The sequence below is a fragment of the Aplidium turbinatum genome, chromosome 15 (assembly GCF_918807975.1).
Source record: "Aplidium turbinatum chromosome 15, kaAplTurb1.1, whole genome shotgun sequence".
Classification (NCBI taxonomy): domain Eukaryota; kingdom Metazoa; phylum Chordata; class Ascidiacea; order Aplousobranchia; family Polyclinidae; genus Aplidium; species Aplidium turbinatum.
This window is the reverse complement of record NC_137486.1, coordinates 1,019,331-1,039,494: the sequence shown is the minus strand read 5'-3', so window position 1 is coordinate 1,039,494 and position 20,164 is coordinate 1,019,331. Positions and strand designations below refer to the sequence as shown.

At 37.5% G+C, this 20,164-nt stretch overlaps 1 protein-coding gene across 3 annotated transcripts in view; it reads left to right on the top strand.

The window, feature by feature from the left end:
- Positions 1-12,090: 12,090 nt before the first annotated feature.
- LOC145783879 (tetratricopeptide repeat protein 12-like) overlaps positions 12,091-20,164 on the top strand; it is a 172,641-nt gene continuing 164,567 nt past the window's right edge. For 2 of the 3 annotated variants that reach the window (XM_082595635.1, XM_082595636.1), the window contains exon 1: positions 14,776-14,882. In XM_082595635.1, coding sequence (XP_082451761.1) covers positions 14,822-14,882 — 61 coding nt within the window. In that variant the 5' untranslated portion in view covers positions 14,776-14,821. Of the gene's footprint in view, positions 14,376-14,775; positions 14,883-20,164 lie in introns of those variants that run through there. The other variant, XM_082595634.1, reaches the window with a different exon arrangement.

Below are 20,164 nucleotides of genomic sequence, written 5' to 3'. Positions count from 1 at the left end.
TATATATATATACCGTAAACTTATGTTTTAAATTCTTTTGCCTCACTTCTTTGATTGCTTCTTTTATGTTTAATTTGTTACCTTTTTTTTGTTGACGGTGGCTGCTTGACTAGAAGTCTACAAGACCTTCCAGGTCACTTCGCAGCCACCCGTTGAAGTATCTACACATTCTACGTTATCGTTTGTTTTATCTGACTTTGCTGAATGTGTGTATTTATACTCGCAACAAAAATAAATGTCAATCATCAAAGCTTTATCAATGCATTATTCAAGTTTTCGAACATTACTGAGTTCACTTTTAGTTACTTAAGGCAAATAATAACTACACTAAACATCAGTAATAAAACATAGCCTACCGTAGCCTATATTCAAGCGGGTGGTAAAAATTTTGGAGTCCAGTGCCTGACTATGCAAGTACCACAAAGAACCCACTTTGCAATCTCTTTTGTTTGAAAAAGATTACGGTCGCCTACTATGAATAGCACCTAAATAAACGGGTGTCACAGTGATCCGCATCTAAATATCCTGACGCCACAGTGTACGGCTGTGCGCGCCCATTTGACCGGCGCCTAATTGTCTGCGCCTAAAAGACGTGGACCCTGGATCAATTGTGTGCTGTGTGATATTGGCTAAATTTGGAAATTGACTTTTTTTTAGTTATTGCTGTAACTGTTGGTCATCTAGGTCAGTGGTTCTTAACTGCCGGTCCTCGGACCAGTGCCGATCCGTGTAATTTTTTTGCCGGTCCGCAAAAGATCCTTTTTTCTGCAAAGCCTATTTTAATGTGGAGTCATTAGCATATTGTAAAATTGTGATCTCACTGTGAAACATGCACAGCTGTAAAACTGACATATCTCCACGTAAAATTGTTTGATAATAAAGGTGAACTTTTTGATGACCTAATTCTGTGCCGTTGATAATGTTTTTGTGACAAATTGCATAATAATTTTCAAAAAGTTTTGAAACACAGAAATACATAAACAAATGGGGAATTTTGTCCTTGATTATGAAAAATTTCAAAGTCATTGTAGACGAAAATTTGGAATTAGATAAGTTTGAAATTCTGGGATAAAGTCAAGCTTGCAATGGAAATTTGCCAGAACCGGAGTTTGAGAAAGCAAAGATCTTGTTTTTCAAAAAATGGAATGAAGACAAGCCGATTTGCTGTGGAAAATGCTTGTGAAATGGAGTGGTGAAAAAAGTAAAAAGAGGTGCTGAGCGTTGTGAGTCAACAATTATTGAAAGAGTTGGCTAACAATTTTAACGATTCATTTCGCGTACGGTAGCATGAATTTCCTCGACATGGAAACTTATGGATAAACAATTTATGCATCGATGATGTCAACACATGCGACCTTAATCTTCATGAAAAAGAAAGTCTGATTGAATTACAATATGTTGTGTTTCTACTTTGCAGTCCAGATTCGAAAAACGTCATCGTCACACTTCTGGTTATCTCTTGCAAACGAATTCGTGCCTAACTTTCAAAACAATCGATTTGATGGTAATTGAACTTCAACCAGCTATTTAGAAACGACAGTTCTTTTTCATGTCTGGCTTTTACAAAGCAAAGAAATCGCCTGGATGCCAAAACAGAGCTACGTGTTTTAGAAACTTCTTTGATATCTCGTTTTCCTCACATAGGCTACTGGCAGCGTAACAGTAGCAAATTTCCCACTGACATTGATTTTGTATGGAAATTGATTGACATTTTTCTATTTGAGTTGATTTGATTGCCGTTTTATTCTAATTTTCGTTCTGAATACAAATCATAGCCTATGCTAAAACCTTGCATTATGGTGCGCAACGACAACTTTGGTTAACAAAACGTTACAAATATTCATTCTATTCACTACGATCTTTGGTTGCCGGTCCGCAAACATTTTTTTAAAATTTTGCTGGTCCCCCACTGTTAAAAGGTTAAGAACCACTGATCTAGGTGATTCTGTTCCTGTTTTCTTCATGTATATATATAACTATTGAAAATTTGGGAAGTTTATTAAGATTATTTTCTTTCATAGCAATATCTGCATTTAATGAGTTAAAAGCTCTGTGGCAATTTACACATCGTGACAACATGCATTTTCAGAGCAGATAGTTTGTAGTGTTAGTTTCAAAAAAATATGGTGCACTAACTAATACCTTTCTCCATTCACTTACAGTCAAATGTGTGTTGGCCTTTTTGCTATCAATCGTACTGTAGTACATATTTTCAACATTTTATGTTGTGCATTAGTTCAGTTTATTGTTTTGCTGGCGATAAACAAACAAAAAGCACATACAAATTGAGTGTCCATCAGCACAACAGGATGGCAATAAAAGACCTGTAAGGTCATCTATGTCAGCTGCCACCCTAGCCTATTGCAGGTAACACAGTAATAAAAAACAAAAAAAACAAACAAAAAACAAATAGTCACACTAAAAAAACAAAACGGACATATGAACACCAATACAGAAAAAAAAATTATTTCTTTTCAAGATGAATATCTCATATTGCGGAATGGCCCGCTTCGGTGAGTCCGATCCCTTAACAGGGGATTTTTTCATTTTTTTTTTAATTATTGGGTACCGTAGCCTAATTATCATTGCCGTTTTAGGGTTAGGGGTTTGGGGTTAGGGTTAGAGGTTAGAAAGTCACCGAATCAGACTCACTGAATCGGACTCACCGAATCGGACTCACCGAATAGTAGCAGACCCCTCATATTGACAGCAGCAAGTCTTCTTGACATGGTTGGAATCGCAAACTCAAATAACATGATTTCTATGCCCCATATCAGAGTGATGTGATAATTGGGTATTTCTTGAGCTTGGTTTACTATTTAGAGGTATCGCTTACGTTACTAGAATAAAAAAATTAAATTTCTAACATATACCAAAACATTGAAGTAGGTGCCAATAAGTATGTTTTTAGTTTTATATAGGTGAAGATCTAGTTTGATTGGATAAAGACCAGTGTGAATGTGTTAATGCTTTCTGCTATCTTGGTGATATACAGTAGAACTCGGTTAATCCGGATTCGGTTAATCCGGATCTTCGCCTAATCCGGATAAAACTGGAAATACAAATGATTTGTAATGTTTTTCTTGAGAAACAGCTTTGGATTATCCGGATTATTTAATCCGGATCTTCGCCTATTCCGGACAAAAGTTGCGCTTTCTCTATCGCTTTATCCGGATTTGCCCGTGATTACCTTGTTTGACCGTGATTTTTTGTAAGTTTTCCATAGAAACTTGTCTTCGGTAACTGTTTTCAAAAGTTTTGAGTGACTGCAGATTATTCCGACACGCATGTCTGAAGATGTAACTTTTGCCAGTGTGTTCTTGCGTTAGACGCAGAGTCTACAAAAATACATTCATTTTACATGCATACTGCATTTCAAAAGAACTCTATCACTGGGTCGCTAATGTGGTGATTAGGGTGGATCAAAAAAAACGAATTTTTAGGTTCAGCTTAGTGCATCTGCCAAAAGATGCAGTTTGGGCTATCTTTTACATTGGTACTTGAAAAAACATTTTTTGACCCCGTTTGACCCCTATCCAAGAGCTCTCTAGTGACCGCCGAGGCAAAATTCCTTAAATTGGCTATAATTTTTTTTCTAGTGGGTGCAGGCTTGTGGTTTTGGTGTCTATCCCCACTAAATCAAGTCTTGGGAAGTCATTTCTGCAGTCTAAATTCATCTATGGGCTAGCAAAATGACATCAGAGCCTTTATTCAGCAAAAATGCTTGAAAAAGTTGGAAATTTAGTGTGTTTTTTTAAAAAGGGCAAAGAAAAACAAATTCATAAATAATGCTTCCAAAGGTATAGCTGTTTATACACTGAAGCAAACATATAAAAGCAAACAATTATCGTATGAAGTTAATTGCAAAAATGCTGCCTTTAATTTGTGCATCCAATTATCCATAGCATTACAGTAATGGACACAAAATGCATGACAACGGGTTCAGGCGAAATCAGTAGCCGTATATGTTAGTGTTTTGTTGAGGAGCTTATATCAAATCCTGCAGACATATCTTTCTTAAAAGAAATGATGACAGACAGGACAGCCACAATAGCCGAATTTGACTCTATTTCATTCAAACGAGTCAGAAGGAAAGAAAGTAGGATTTTTACCGTAGTGCAGAAAAACAGAAATACAGACAATACCAGAAAAACAACAATACTCTAAAAAAGAAACGCAAAAACTGCTTCTACTGTAGCTCTTAAGATAAGGAACTTCTCTGGTCAGCTTGTTTATATCACATCGGTGAAATCGTTGTGTCACATATCTTTGAAAATTTAAAGCTAGAGGTTTCAAAATAACCAGAAAGGAGCATCTTCATGAGACTCCGCAAGAACTGGGATCCTATTCCACAGTGGCCAACTGCTAAGTACACTGGATAAGTGGATATCAACAGCTTTTTAATAACAACACATGATATCATTCAGAACCTCAAAGATGACGTTGCTCAACTTGCACAAAGCAAATACAAGTTCATTTGAGGCAACTATAAATAACTTATGAACTTGTGCATTGCTTATATCAGTCCTGGTCTACAAAATGTGAAATTCTACCGTTCTGGGGCCACACACAAGGCCAGATGGATGGCCAAATTGATTCATTCCTATCAATTGGTGCTACTGGAAAATCAAATAGCTAAGTTACCTAAGGGAACTATCACATCAGTTTCACAAGTGGCTAAACTGAAAGATCTCATGAATTTTATTCACTCGTCTACTGTATTATATATATTGGTTTCGTTGTAGTGTTGCTGTAGATGCTCTTTGGAACTGTTTGACTATGTACAAGAACATTCTCAGATATGGAGCAGTGCATAAGTTGATATCAGATGCTGCTGAACGTAGCTTCAAACGTCAATTTTGGTATCTCTCTGCTGAGATGGTACCACTGGACTGGCACTGTTCAGCTCTGAAGTTCAGGAAGAGGAAAACATCAGATGGCTGATGAACTTATACATGTAAAACCTAGAGATCCTGTTTTTACACCAGCAGATCGGTTTGGCATTGGCTAGCTACAGGAAACCACGTTTTCCATCAGAAATCAATCTGGAATCAAAACTGACAGATTTTATCACAAAGGACTCTCGGTTCTTTTTCTCTGTTTTAGAGATAAATGATGATTTTCTTCCTTTATCAGTAGAGAAATGGTCTGAATCAGAGTCGTACCAGAAAGCTGTTTACAATGTGGCTGAACATGGAGTTAAACTGAGCACCGATTATTATCTACATAGTGCCAGAAACGAGGAACACTATCAAAACACTTTACAAATAGCCTAGTGGAAGCTAACTGAAAAGACACACCTAATTTGAGAAAGAGAAAAAACTAATATCCTCTTGCACAGATTAGACTAGTCGATCACATTGCCTTCTGTGACAAAATGTGTTAGGGTTACTGTATATGCATACATACAGATTCAATACCAGGCTTTCATGTACCAAACTTACTAGCCTATTGGTAACTTTCTATGTGTATTTGATCTATTTCCAGTGCGAAATTAGAATTTTAGACCACTTCCGCTCACTGGAGTTGTATTTTTAGCTATTCCAACGCGTAAAAAATGTGAATTCACAGACAACTCGTATAGACAAGCATATTCTTTTAATTCCCTGTACGATAGTTAGTGGAACAGGCAAAAGTTTATTGCATATTGTTTTGTTGAAACATACAAATTCTGCTGAGAAGGGTGAAAATACTGGTAATTCAATATTTACATAATGGCAAACCTAAAATTTTGAATGGGATGGTGGCCCACATAAACGTGCCCCAATTCTACTGATTTTTGGACCAGCAAAGATTCTTGGTTAGTGGAACAACCTCACAAATCTACAAGTCAATAGTACAAAAAAAGTAAAAAACAAGGGGGGTTGTGTGCACACTACCCAGGATGTGTTCAATGGGATGCTTATTCAGAAGCCAAATGCAAGTTTTGCCTCTATTAAACATCATATAAACTCAATTAAGTTAAGTGTGATCAGATATTTACAAACATTGAAATAAACAATATCTAAAGCTGTAATAAATCCAATAGTTAAGTTTACACTATCAAATAAATATATATGCAACATGCAGCTGCACTAACATATGCTTCTGTAGTCTATTGAACCTCATATCACCTCAACCACCTCGTTGGACTAGAGGCCAGTTTGCACACAAATGGTCACATCCTAGTGTGTTTTACCTAGGTTACACTTTTTTTAGTAATTCATCCATAAAACTGCCCGAAATATCTAAAAATGCTGGTTTCTTTCCCATAAAATGCCTTTTTTAGAGCAAAAATGTCATTATGCAATTTTGGCTGCTCATGCATCATTTTAGACTGCAGAAGTGACTTCCTAAGACTTGATTTAGTGGGGTTAGACACCAAAATCATTAGCCTACACCCACTAGAAAAAAAATTATAGCCAATTTAAGGAATTTTGGCTCGGCGGCCACTAGAGCGCTCTTGGATAGGGGTCAAACGGGGTCAAAAAATGTTTTTTTAAGTACCAATGTAAAAGATAGCCCAAACTGCATCTTTTAGCAGATGCACTAAGCTAAACTCAAAAATTCGTTTTTTTTGATCCACCCTAGTGGTGATCGCACGTCTTGGAATTGGCAGATGACCACACTAATGCGTTCAATTTCGGTGATTTTTGCCGATACCCTTCTATCTAGGTAACGTCAGGCTTGATAGAACGGTCATCGGTTAATCCGGATCTTCGCCTAATTCGGATGGAATCGTCGGTCAAAACGAATCCGGATTAACCGAGTTCTACTGTAATTAGTCAGTCAGTCGGATGTAAATGCACTGTCACAGCGAGAATCAAATTCACATGAAAGAATTTTCAAGAGCTCCTTCCCATTCTAGTGAGCAGCAGTATCCCCTTCCTAATTAGAAGATGTGTCAGAAGTGTAATGCTTTATGCCAGCGATACGTGGCCAGTCATCGTGGATGACATTAAGTGTTTGAGCCATTATAACAATGCTATATGCCATATGGTGAGGTAGACAATTCTGCTCAAAGGGGTCTGCTACTATTGGGAGAATTCGATTCGGAGAAATCCCTATTCATAGACAGCCTTTTTCGGAGAATTGTAAAATCACATCGACATATGTATAGTACCTATATTGCATTGAATTAGCTTACAAACAAATAGAGAAATGAATGATCACCCGATTTAAAAGTTAGTTTTAACAATCTTGAATGAACAAACAGTCTATGTGAGACTTCTTATGTGGTATCAGCCATAATTTCCAAATGGACGCATGAACTGTTAATTTTTGTTTGTTTTGTTATTTGACATCGATTGAATCATCTCCGGCGTTTTTGTATTGACTTGTTAAACTAGGGATTGGAATTTTCTAATAGTTGAGGAATCGAATATATTCTAAGTTTGCATACAGACGGCGACGCAGGATAAATAGATGTCAATTTTATGTCAACAAACATTTTAATTTAATAGTTCAAAAATAAATTTAATTCGCTTTTTATTTTTCGCTAAATTTCAATTCAATTTATTTTTTGTTGTCTGAATGCAAAAGAAACGATATTGTGGAATAAAATACAAAATTCTCTAAATAAACAGAAGGTGTCATTGGATTTACAGAAGACGTCGTTAGATTTTCAAAAAATCTCCGAAAAGGGCTTTCTCCTAAAAAGGCTGTTTCCGAATCGTATTCTATTGAACGGGCCATTCCATTCTCAAAGTGACTGATGGATGAAGAATTAAGAAGGCTTGGCATCCACCAAAATAGAAGAGGTCATACGATGGAGGAGGCTCTATTGGTATGGCCATGTAAATTGAATGGAACAGGACTTTTGGTGGCCAAGAAGGTTCAGTCGATGGAAGTAGAAATGCGTAATCTACGTGGACGACCAAAGAAGAGGTGGTGCGATATTGCGATAACGTTTAGATCGACCTACAAAAGGGGAATCTTGTGGCAGTCAACATTCAAAATAGAAGTGCGTGGAAAGCGCCATCAAGCCGGGACAAAGTTTGCTGACGTTTAACTCTCGCAATATGGGGAACAAAGGACGTAAATCCCAGCACTAACTGACTAACTACGGAATGGTGTCTTGTTGAAGTTACACTGTTTAGAAATATCACGTTTATTCCAAGTATACTGCTATTTTGCATTTATCAAAAGATGGAATTTGCACAACAATCTAACAATTTAAATAGTAATAGTATCTTTAGCTAGCACATGTAAAAAAGAATATTTGAAAATTTAAAGTACAGTAGAACTCGGTTAATCCGGATTCGATTTGACCGGCGATTCCATCCGGATTAGGCGAAGATCCGGATTAACCGATGACGGTTCTATCAAGCCTGACGTTACCTAGATAGAAGGGTATCGGTAAAAATCACCGAAATTGAACGCATTAGTGTGGTCATCTGCCAATTCCGAGATGCGCGATCACCACATTAGCGACCCAGTGATAGAGTTCTTTTGAAATGCAGTATGCATGTAAAATGAATGTATTTGTAGACTCTGCGTCTAACGCAAGAACACACTGGCAAAAGTTACATCTTCAGACATGCGTGTCGGAATAATCTGTAGTCACTCAAAACTTATGAAAACAGTTACCGAAGACGAGTTTCCATGAAAAACTTACAAAAAATCACGGTCAAACAAAGTAATCACGGGCAAGTCCGGATAAAGCGATAGAAAAAGCGCAACTTTTGTCCGGAATAGGCGAAGATCCGGATTAAATAATCCGGATAATCCAAAGCTGTTTCTCAAGAAAAAGATTACAAATCATTTGTACTTCCAGTTTTATCCGGATTAGGCAAAGATCCGGATTAACCGAGTTCTACTGTATAGCGAAATTAAATCTCTAGCTTTTAAGCAAAGTAAAATAGGTTCCAAGAATTGATTGTTTATTTTTCACTTTTACGGACATGTCTGAAATAAAATCTTAATAGTCAGAACAGTCTAGCAAACTCCAAGTGTAAGTCGGGCTTCTTGCATTTAATCTCATATTCCACTACCGTACTTTATGAACAACACGGGAAGTTAATTACACTCTTGTAAAAACGGAAATATAGTTTTTTCTAGAAAATTCAGCTAAAAAATGTGTGCGCACAGCCGCACATGCAAAGTCATGCATAAGGGCAAAAAGAAGCGAAGTTTGGATCGTTTGGACATCCAATAATCGTTTGGACATCAAACATTACAAAATGGGAAAAACTGAATTACAAAAAATTCTGTAAGCAGTGTGCATGACTATTAGGGTGGAGTGAAAAAAGTTTTTTGTTTAAATCGAAAAAAACAGGGTTCTTAAATCTTGACAAATGACCTAAAACTTCATTAAAAATTGACTTTAGGGGGTTGCCCCCATTTTCCAGCCGGCAACCCCCCAATTTATGCGTGCGAGGGGGTAAAATTGCCTATCTATGTAACCACTGGTCGTAGAGTCATGATATATAGCTCAAAAGCTGCCAAAACATCATGTTTCTATCTGTCCTAAGAAGAAAGTTTGCTCTATTTACAATACAAAACGAGTTATAGCCAAAAAACCAAAATATACACACATTTTTGTTAAAATTCAGTATTTTTTCTGACAAATTGTGATCTGTCATAAGTTTTTTGAAAAAAAAATCTGATATGTTGCACAAGATATAGTAACACACTGATAATACCGAAGATTGGGCCAATAATCCAAAAATATTCACAACACAGTCCTTTTAACATCAGTTCAAAACATCATAATGAAGCACTCACATTAAGCATAATATTAATTGCAGCAGTGCAAAAATATCACAAGCGTTTGGTGATGGAACTTCAAAGCACTCGTATTCATTTTGCAAAAACAAGTTGCTTTGCCTGGTGTGACATGTTAGCGACATGGCCGAGCGGAACTGCTCGAGGATTTCAATACTGCAGCGGCAAAGCACGAGTTTGATTACGGCTGGAGGCAGATTGTGTTTGACATATATTTGGGTGGCTGGAGACTCGAAGAGTGGTAAACTCATATCCCAGTCGCCCCCAAACTTAACGTTTTTTCATAACTTCGTTGATTTGTAATTCCTCAGTTGAAGTATTTCAAGTGTGAGCTTTGCTAGTCCTAAAAGGCTCTGTTTTTAAAATGACAATTCAGGCCTTCTGATGGCACGATAATCACAAAAAAAAAAAGGAATAGGTATGTCAATTGAATTAAAACGACTTATTTAAAATGGATTTTTGTGTCAAATTTTTTCATCAGTTTACGAGACTTAACTTTTTGGCAAATGAGTCCATCTCGTCTTTTAAATCCTGAAACTTGTGCTGATGCTTCTGTTACGAGCTTCACATGTCGTTCCACTGTTTGATTGTGGCATGGATAAAACAAAATCAGAGGCTTCTCGCGGCATTCTTCCAACTCTGCATCGGTTAAGTGCTCAATTGCTGGAGAAAGTTGTTGATAAGGTTCAATATTTGTTTGTTTATCTTTATCCTGCATTGCGGGAAAGCGGACTTGAGCGCTATGCATCGGTGTACGCCTTCCGACGTACACCTGACTCACGCTGCAGCCGACGGCAATGTCTGTTTCCGGTTGTCTACTCTATTTATGACTTAAATTTGGTACTACCCATTACTCGAAATCGATCACTGGGTAGAGGCAATTATCGTAAAGTTTCTTGCCCAGAGAAACAACAGCAAGTGCGGGTGGCTGGAGTCGAACACGCAGGCTCTCGACTGCGAGCCCAACGCGCTAACCACTCGGCCATTGCTGCCGACTCGGCCATTGCTGCCGACAACTAACTCGGGGTATGCCTTTGCTTCCAAGTTCAACTTTGGAACACAGAACAAACGAATTGGACTGCAGTTCAATGGGTTGGAACTGCTATGACTTTCAATGTCCATAAGTGAATTTGTTTCAGCGGCATGTTTGCGAATTGCAAGCACCTTGGTCACACCCTTATTTCGTATGTCTTCATTATCATCCCCCAGCATTGCAATCAGAATATTTTCGCGGTGTGCGAAATAACCGTTTCTTGTCACCACATTCAAAGCAATTTCCCGAACGTTTTGGTCAGAAAAATTCAAAACTCGTTGAAACAAGTTGAAAAAGTTCATGGATCCATTTGTTATATGGTTGTTTAGCTTGATTTCAAACCAAGTCGGAAAATATACTTCAAGGCAAAAAGTCAAAAACGAACCAGAATCTCCAGGTTCAAAGGCGGTTCACCAACTGTCACATAATAACGTAAAATTCTGCATCCCAAAGTTACCCATCTTGAATGCACAACTGGTTCAACATCCAAATAAGCCAGATCATCATCAACGTTTCCTTCAATAATTGCCCAGCACATTTTATAAGCATAGAACTGGTCCGTACTTAAGTCATTCACAACTTCGGATGGGAGCTTTGGAAAGGCCAAAAGTGGTGGCGAGAGCTCTTCGAATTGAGTAACTGGCCAACAGGATACAGTTCCATGTAGTTTTTTCCAATTGGACCTGCAAATGTGTCTGGGCCACTTGTAGCACCATCGAGACCTGCAAACAGTAAACACATGTCCCAAAGGCAATTCATTAGTAGCCTAAGTAGCAGACATACTATCCATTGAAGTGGCTTATTCAGCAACTCTTCCAGGCCTCGAATGCATCCGTTGTGTTTTCCTGTCATTGATACAGTGCCATCAGTACCAACAACTGCCAGTTTATTTTGCAATTCTGTACCTTGTAATGAATTGAATAGATGTTGAGCTATGGTTCTGCCCTTGCCATCTTCAGGAGAAAAGTGGGTGAGGTAATAACTCCCCGGCTCGCCAACTGCAGTATAGTGTTCTTCCAATTGAACAGATCTGTAGTGCTTTTCGTTTGGACCTTGCACAACCGTTTGTGTTGTATCTTTACGTCCATCAAAGTATAGACCATTCACTATACTGAAATTTTGTTGCTCTTCTTGCCGTAGTTCCTTCCTGCATCTTTCACATTCGGTATTATCAGTGTGTTACTATATCTTGTGCAACATATCAGACTTTTTTTTCAAAAAACTTATGACAGATCACAATTTGTCAGAAAAAATACTGAATTTTAACAAAAATGTGTGTATATTTTGGTTTTTTGGCTATAACTCGTTTTGTATTGTAAATAGAGCAAACTTTCTTCTTAGGACAGATAGAAACATGATGTTTTGGCAGCTTTTGAGCTATATATCATGACTCTACGACCAGTGGTTACCGAGATAGGCAATTTTACCCCCTCGCGCGCATAAATTGGGGGGTTGCCGGCTGGAAAATGGGGGCAACCCCCTAAAGTCAATTTTTAATGAAGTTTTAGGTCATTTGTCGGGATTTAAGAACCCCGTTTTTTCGATTTAAACAAAAAACTTTTTTCACTCCACCCTAATGACTATGAACGTATGACACATTGGTGCTGTTACCGGTAATTACTGATCTTATATTTGGTGTTTCATTAATATCAGGCCCAATGTTCAAAGGCATGTGATATAGTATACCCATTTCATGATGTGGTATTAGTTAAGTTTATATCATGAAACCGAGTAATGAACAGTAATGCTTTTGAATTAAAAATTTAATTTTGGTTATAATAGCACTGTAAGCGATACCTCTGAACTAGTGTTGGGCGATATATCGAATTTTCGATACGATACGATATCTTTTCAATATCAATATTTATTTCAATATCGTTCGATAACTCGTAACTGCAAACCCCTACCCTCACGCGGAGGAAAAATAAGTTAATTTTGGGTTGATTCAACGTTCGAGTCAGCACAAATCGATTTAATTTTCCCGGTTGGTTATAGTGGTTGGGCTATATTGCGTAACAACAATGCCCAATAAGAAATTTACGTTTGCTTTACATTAATTCGACATGTAGCGACGTTGAATTATCATAAAATAACGTTAATTGCTCAACCAAGTAGCGGTAACAAATTAATTGCTCCCTGCGAGAAGATTGCCTCGATTTAGGTATGCACTAACATAATTTTGGCACAGATGGGATACTGCGAGCAACACAAAGTCTGTTTGATGAAGAACTAGATGTCAGAATCGGAATCATCAGATGCTGTATCGGAGGATGAAGTTGTTGTGTCATCACTGGAATCGGACACATCAAGAGGCTCATCGCTTGGCTGTAAATCTACAGTGTCTTCTTCGCCATTCGCAATGAAGTGTCCTGTTTTGCCGCTTTCGTGCTTTGATACCCATCCACAAGCCTCTTTCGCATAGCTCCATCAGGGAGTTGACTAAGGAGCAAATCTATGGCTGTGGCATAACGACTGGGAGGAATGTCTAACCCTAACCTTACAAGCGCTCTTGTGGCCTCGGCATTTTTATTGCCGACGCTAATGCGCCATTCATGCATCTGCGTCGGCAATCACCTCGGCAATTGCCGACACTAATTTCAAAGACTGAGAAACTCTTTTCTTAATTAGTACAAAAATATCGAAAGTATCGAAATATCGAGTATTTTTTCAAATATCGTATCGTTTTTTGTTTTTTTTCAATATCGCCCAACACTACTCTGAACCATGCAACATTAGCAATTGGTCTACATAAAAAATAACCAAGTCTCACATCATACTGACATATGGTTGCATATGGATCTCGTCATTCGAGATTACAAGATTTGGAAAGCTGTCATCACTGTTTTGGTTTTGTTGAGTTTCAATCTCCATTTCTGGAAGAATGTGATAATTAGAAATTTAAAAAGTTTTTCCCTTGATGCTTACACAGAGATCCAATATCTAGAGATATGCTCAGTTGCTCACAGATACTTTTGCAGTTGAAATTGTTTTGAAAAATTTATGTGCTTTGGAGGCTACAAAACTGTATGTTGAAAAAGCTAACCTGGCAGCAATCTTCACCAGCCGGATGATCAGTCCCTTTTTCAATTAAACACAAGGCAATTTCTTGTTTTATTGTTCGCGAGCCAATGCACCTGTGTGATCAAAGCCAAAATTTTTCACAGAAGAAATTAAATAATTCCAAACAGATCCATTGTGCCATGGAATTGTTATTTCAACATAGCTGAATTGCTATTGCACACATCAGAATAATCCTTACACAAATATTAAACATGTGACCCTGACTAGTGACTGCCAAAGGGAATGTCCCTGTCTGTTAGGTTAGGGATTATCTTGCTGAAATTCTTTCAGACCAATTGCATCCTCACTTCACTTCAATTGTACCCTCACTAAAATTGAATAATGATATTTGCTAGATGTGAAAATTCTCTGTGAAATTTGTTATGTTGTACCTTGAAGGCACAATGTGGCTCATTACTGCAGTTTTGATTCATTTATTGTCTTGTATATTTCAGTGCAAAAATCTTTGTAATTTTGTACAGGGACTGTTGGTTTTGTTTTGGTAAAAGAAACGTTTTAAGGCTACTGTAGCAGTTCAAGAGTTGCATCAGTCGAGATTTAGAAGCTATAGTTACAGGTTAGCCAAACATTTTATTTAACAAATTCCATAACAAAGATTTAATTATTAAAAATTATTAAATGATCATTATAATAGCAATTATAATTTTATGTTTCTTTACAATAGAAAAGCATGCATTATTGTATTGCTTTAATTCTGTGTCCACAAGGTTGGATAACTCCCAAATCGCTCAAAATTATTGCTTTTCCACTTACTTGGCAACTCTTTTGTCATAAATATAAGGTAACTTTTATCTGACTGACTTCCAGACCGACTGACTGAAGTTTGCCATCCAGAAGTTACAGTCATATTGCTTTCAATAACTGTTGGACTGCTACACTGCTTTCAATTGTTAAGTTTATTGTGTGACAAAAGGTTTAATGTACTTGTCATTTAAGTTGCTGCCTTTGTATTTCTTAGAAGCTCCTTGTTGGTTGTATTTTTTAGCCAATAGCGTGTGAAAAATGCAATCAAAAAAAGATGAGAAAGAACTGCAAAGTTTTTTGGAAAAAGTTGATGATCTTAGTAAGTTATATCGTATAAGTTGACAGTGTATCAAGTAGACAAATTATATATAATTATGTTAATAGTTGGATAGAGCCACGATATTTGCTGTGTATTTTGGTTTGTTTTTGTTGAAACAATGTACCTCGCTTTCGTTCCCCTTAGGTCTTCTCTTTTGCGTGTTTGTTAATCAGCGCTTCTCGTTTTGTTTAACAGTATATTTGCACGCCTTTTTGATAGTATAGTTTCATTCTTGCGATTATGAATACAAGTAGAAAACTTTTGTATGGCTCTTGTTGAATGAGTTAAAAACACAACAGAGTTATTTGACGAAAAGGATGGGATTACTGATCGACTGAACGAGAAGCTTACAGTGTTACGCAGGTCGCAGAGTGATCAGTTTTAGTTCCTACAATTTTTAATTTCAACAAGTTTTAGTCTTTACAATTAACTTCTACTCAAGATGGAGAAGGTCGTGGAATCGATGCAGTCACAGTTAGAACAGATGCGACAACAAAGGCAGCAGCAAGAACGTCATCATGAAGAACAATTGAAAGAGTTCATTTCAGCCCTCCAAACTCCTATCGAATTGGAAAACTAAAATCGGGTATCTCAAGCTATTCCTAAGTTCTGTGAATTTGATTCAACTTTAGAACTTTGGACTGATTATTATTGGTCCGGTTTTTGCACATTCGAAAAGGCACAGTCCATTTCTGATGATAAGAAGGCTCAAGTTTTCCTCACCAACCAGTCAGCCAGCATCTACAAGATGATCCTAAATCTGGCCCCACAAAAAACTACAGCAAAGCCAATCAATGAACTTACAATGGAGGAAATTTCGAATTACTTGAAGGTCAGGCACAGTTTGACTCTAAATACTTCGTTATTCATGAACAGTTTCGCTTCTGGAGCAACTTAAAGCGAAAACCAGGACAGACTGTTCCAGAATTGGGTGCACGAATAAGGCAAGCCGTCATCACATGCGACTTTTCTTCTTTGATGACATTTTAAAGACTAAAACTTGTAGAAATTAAAACTTGTAGGAACTAAAACTGATCACTCTGCGCAGCACTGTAAGCTTCTTGTTCAGTCGATCAGAAATCCCATCTTCTTCGCCAAATAACTCTGTTGTGTTTTTAACTCATGCAACCAGAGCCATACAAAAGTTTTCTACTTGTATTCAAAATCGCAAGAATGAAACTACATTAACAAAACCGAAAAAGAGAAGACCTAAGGGAAACGAAAGCGAGCTACACTGTTTTAACGAAAACAAACCAAAATACACAACAGAAACTTTGTTCTTTGCATTTATAAATACTATATTCCTATGTCTTAAGTTTCTCTTAAAGCTATAGTTTTTTAATTTTAGACATATCAATTTTTCACGGAAATATGCAGAAGTGACATGTAAAATGCACAATGTTTGCTTTATTTATTTTTTGTTGAAATAAGTTGAAATTCTGCAATAAATAAGTCTGAAATATGTTGAAATTCTGCAATAGACCGATGCATAAGATAAATACATTTGTGGAGGCAATCATTTTTTACTTTGATGCTGATATAAGCTGCTAAATGTAACAATAAACTGTTAGACACTTTCTTGATCTAATCCATTACCTTATCATACCATCTCGCTTTTCAAATCCAGCAATTGATTCAGCAGCCTTTGTCACTAGCTTGATGTACCTCCCAGCCTCCCTACTTTCTAGCTGTGGCAAGGATTCTTCAAAATAAGTGTTAAATCGATCTTCATCACTAACAGTAATGCTGAAAGGTGGTTATGTGACAGTTGAATCATTTAAATCTGAAATCTTGTAATAAGATTTGATATTTACATTTAGTGTCAGAGAACAAACTTGCAAACTATAGGTTCGCTTTTGTGAGAAGCAACATCTCCATGCATTTGTTTGGAAGAACTTCTTGTGCTCTTATTTTGTTGACACCAAGTCCATGCACATCAGCATCATTGTCACACAACATTGCAAGCAAAATGTTTTCAGGGTGAGCAAAACAGAAGTTTTTCTGAAGCACTCGTAGAGATTCTTCTCTTATTAGTTGGTCAGGAAATTTTTTGATTTGTTGCAATATTCTGAAAAATTTTTGGTGCCATCTGAAACTCTGAGGCTGTGCAAATTCGTGTCAAACCATGATGAAAAATACACTTTAACACAAAATTCAGCTAGACGCTTGAGGTTTCTTGATGGTGATGTTATTGAAATGTAGCGACGAAGTATTCAACATCCAAGAGTGAGCCACCAAAGGTGAACAATGAGTCACTACTTCCATAAAATGGAATGGCCCGTTTCGGTGAGTTCGATTCGATGAGTTCGATTCGGTAAGTCCGATTTGGTGAGTTCCCTATTCGGTGAGAGCCTTTTTTGGAGAGTTCCCTATTCGGTGATTTTTTGAATTTTTTTTAAAACTACCGGGTACCGTAGCCTAATTATTATTGCCGTTTTAGGGTTGGGGGTTAGGATCTTATTTCAACGTTTAGCGACGTTAAAATGATGTAAAAGCGGCAATGATAATTAGGCTATGGTACCCGATAAATTTCAAAAAATCACCGAATAGGGAACTCTCCGAAAAAGGCTCTCACCGAATAGGGAACTCACCGAATCGGACTCACCGAATAGTAGCAGACCCTCTATGAAACGTAGATCATCATCAACATCTCCTAAGATAACAGCCCAACAAATGCTATATGCATATATGCAATATGCATATGGTCTGAACTTAAATCATCAATAATTTCATTTGTAAGAGTAATAAAGCGTGATTCCTGTATTTCTTGAAAATCTACAATTAGCCAATCAGAGATCTTTTCTAATATGCCATGAGAAGCTCTCTGGACTCAAAGTACTTCCATCTACATTTTACAAGGGAAAAACATGACTCAGAGGAAATTCATTGCAATGCAACAAGCAAATTATCCATTGCAATGGACGATGAAGTTTCTCTTCAAGTTTGGAAATGCAACCATTGATGTTACCTGTGTTGACTGCTGTTACGTCACTGCCGATCAACTTTAATTTTTTATACAAATCGGTATCAGCCAGAATTTCACACATATGTTTGCAGGCCTTGAAATTCGTTTTTGTTGACGGCGGACAAACGTGTTCGGTCTGAGCAGCTATCTCGGCGTACAAATTAAGTCTCACGGAAAACACACCAGTTTTAACGTCGATCGTCATGTTTAATCACTTTATCTTGATAATTCCTTGCCATTTGAGAAGGTTTGTAAAGTTTTTTAAAATTTCAGCAAAGTCACTCTGAAAGGCTTTCATCAGACCAACGACGTGCGCTTGAAGAGTCAAAGCGCCGTGTAGCTGCTTAATACGCTGCATAACTGATTAACTTTCACCGAACGAGGTTGTGTGGCTTCTTGCGTCACAAAGCTCTGGGCACAATTCGGAAAACTCCCACACTAACTCTACTATTTTCTGCTGTGCAAAGTTTCACTAGGCTTCTTTCTTTAGGTTTATTTTTGCGTGTCATGTGAGTGAAAGTGTCAAAGAGCAAGTAGGTTCATAGCCCTCATTCTCACTTTTAGAATTTTTCCTATGTTTTTTTCTTTCTTACAGCAATACCAAAAGTTAACATTTTTTTTGCATCTTGCTGTAATAGCCTACTCGTGTAATCTAATTTTGTAACCAACCTTGCCATCACTATTACTCGATCAAAGCCAGGCATTGTGACGTAAGACTTGAACTAAGTTGCGCGAGATTAGTGTAAAAGTACGGTACTCCCATCGATTCTTAGCGAAGAATTCACCTTTGTTACGCTGATTCAATGTTATCCATCATTGAAGCAACGTAAACATCGAAAGTTTTCCAACTTGAACGGAAGCTGAGGGATACAATATTAACATTTTGGTATCACGACAATTCAAAGCAGACAATTCATAGCTGATGATTCAAAGCCGATGATTCAAAGACGAAATTTTAAGGTAGGGATTGCTGAATAAAAGATCTCTGTTCTTCAGAGATCCCTGGGTTAAGCTTAAGGTTAGGGTTATTGTCTTTATCGTAAATAAATTATCGGCTTTGAATTGACCGCTTTGAATTTACCGCTTTGGATTGACGCATAACCTAACATTTTGTAGATGCGTGCTAGAATGCGCAGGAAATTATATTCTTGCAATAATTGTTTGTGCTATGCAATGACAATTTGTATCGCTAGTTCCTGTGTTATTTTTCGGCGGACAAATATGACCGATCTAGATGGTACTTTCCGCGGACATCACATGCTGTGACGGCGGACATGTCGCGGTGTCCGCCGTGAATTTCGAGGCCTGTGTTTGGCAAGAGTTAGGCTACTTCTTTTCCATTGTCTGGTGTGAAATGTTTAAGATAGGCCTAGTACACCTCGGGCTCACCAACCAATACATCATGTTCCTACATCATCAGTCGTCATCTCCGCCTGTAGCAGATTGCGCATCAAGATGGGTTATTTGCTTCCAAGAGTGGCGATTTTGAGCCAACTCGCTTAGTGTCGCCAAGTTGAGTCCGGTCCATGATTGGATATTGTCTTGCCATCGTTTTGGTTGTCTGCCACGTTTTCTTTTTCCTTCTACCTTGCCTTCTGTGCAAACTTTGCTGATTCCGAATTGTGATCGTTAAGATTAGTTAAAAGATTTGCTGTTTTCGTGTGGTCAAGTAGTCTTTTGTTGGTCATGCTTCTCATGATGTGATTTTGGAAGGTAGTGAGTTTTTTCATTGTTGATGATGTCCAATTTATGCATTCTAGACTGTACAGCACGACTGGTAAAACGTAGGTGTTGAAAATTTTTGATTTCAGTTTGATGGGGAGTCTGTAGGATGTTAGAATCTTTCTGTTCTTTTCAAATGCTGCCCAGCCTAAGCCAATTCAGTGTTGCACTACAGTCTTTCCATCATTGGTCTCGGATAGTCGGTGGTTAAGATATATGAATTCTGGTACTTGTTCTATTTGTTTTCCATAGAGAGTGAGATTGAGTGTGTTGTTACTTTTGTCGGTTGTTTCATGCATTTGGTTTTGGACACATTTTGGAGGCGAATTTAGCAGCATTTTTTGACAGGGCATCTAGGTATTAATGCATTTTCAGTTTAGAATTATATATTCAAAATGGCCATATCATCTGCGTAGCTTAAGTTGGATATTACATGACCGCCGATGGTGAAACCAGTTGTACACTCATTTTCTGTTTCTGAGATTATTGCAGCAGCTACTATGCAAAACAGGATAGCAGACAAGACATCGCCTTGCTTAACACCTTTTATAATATCGATTCGTCTGGTTGTTCCGATGTTTGTTTTGATTAGTGC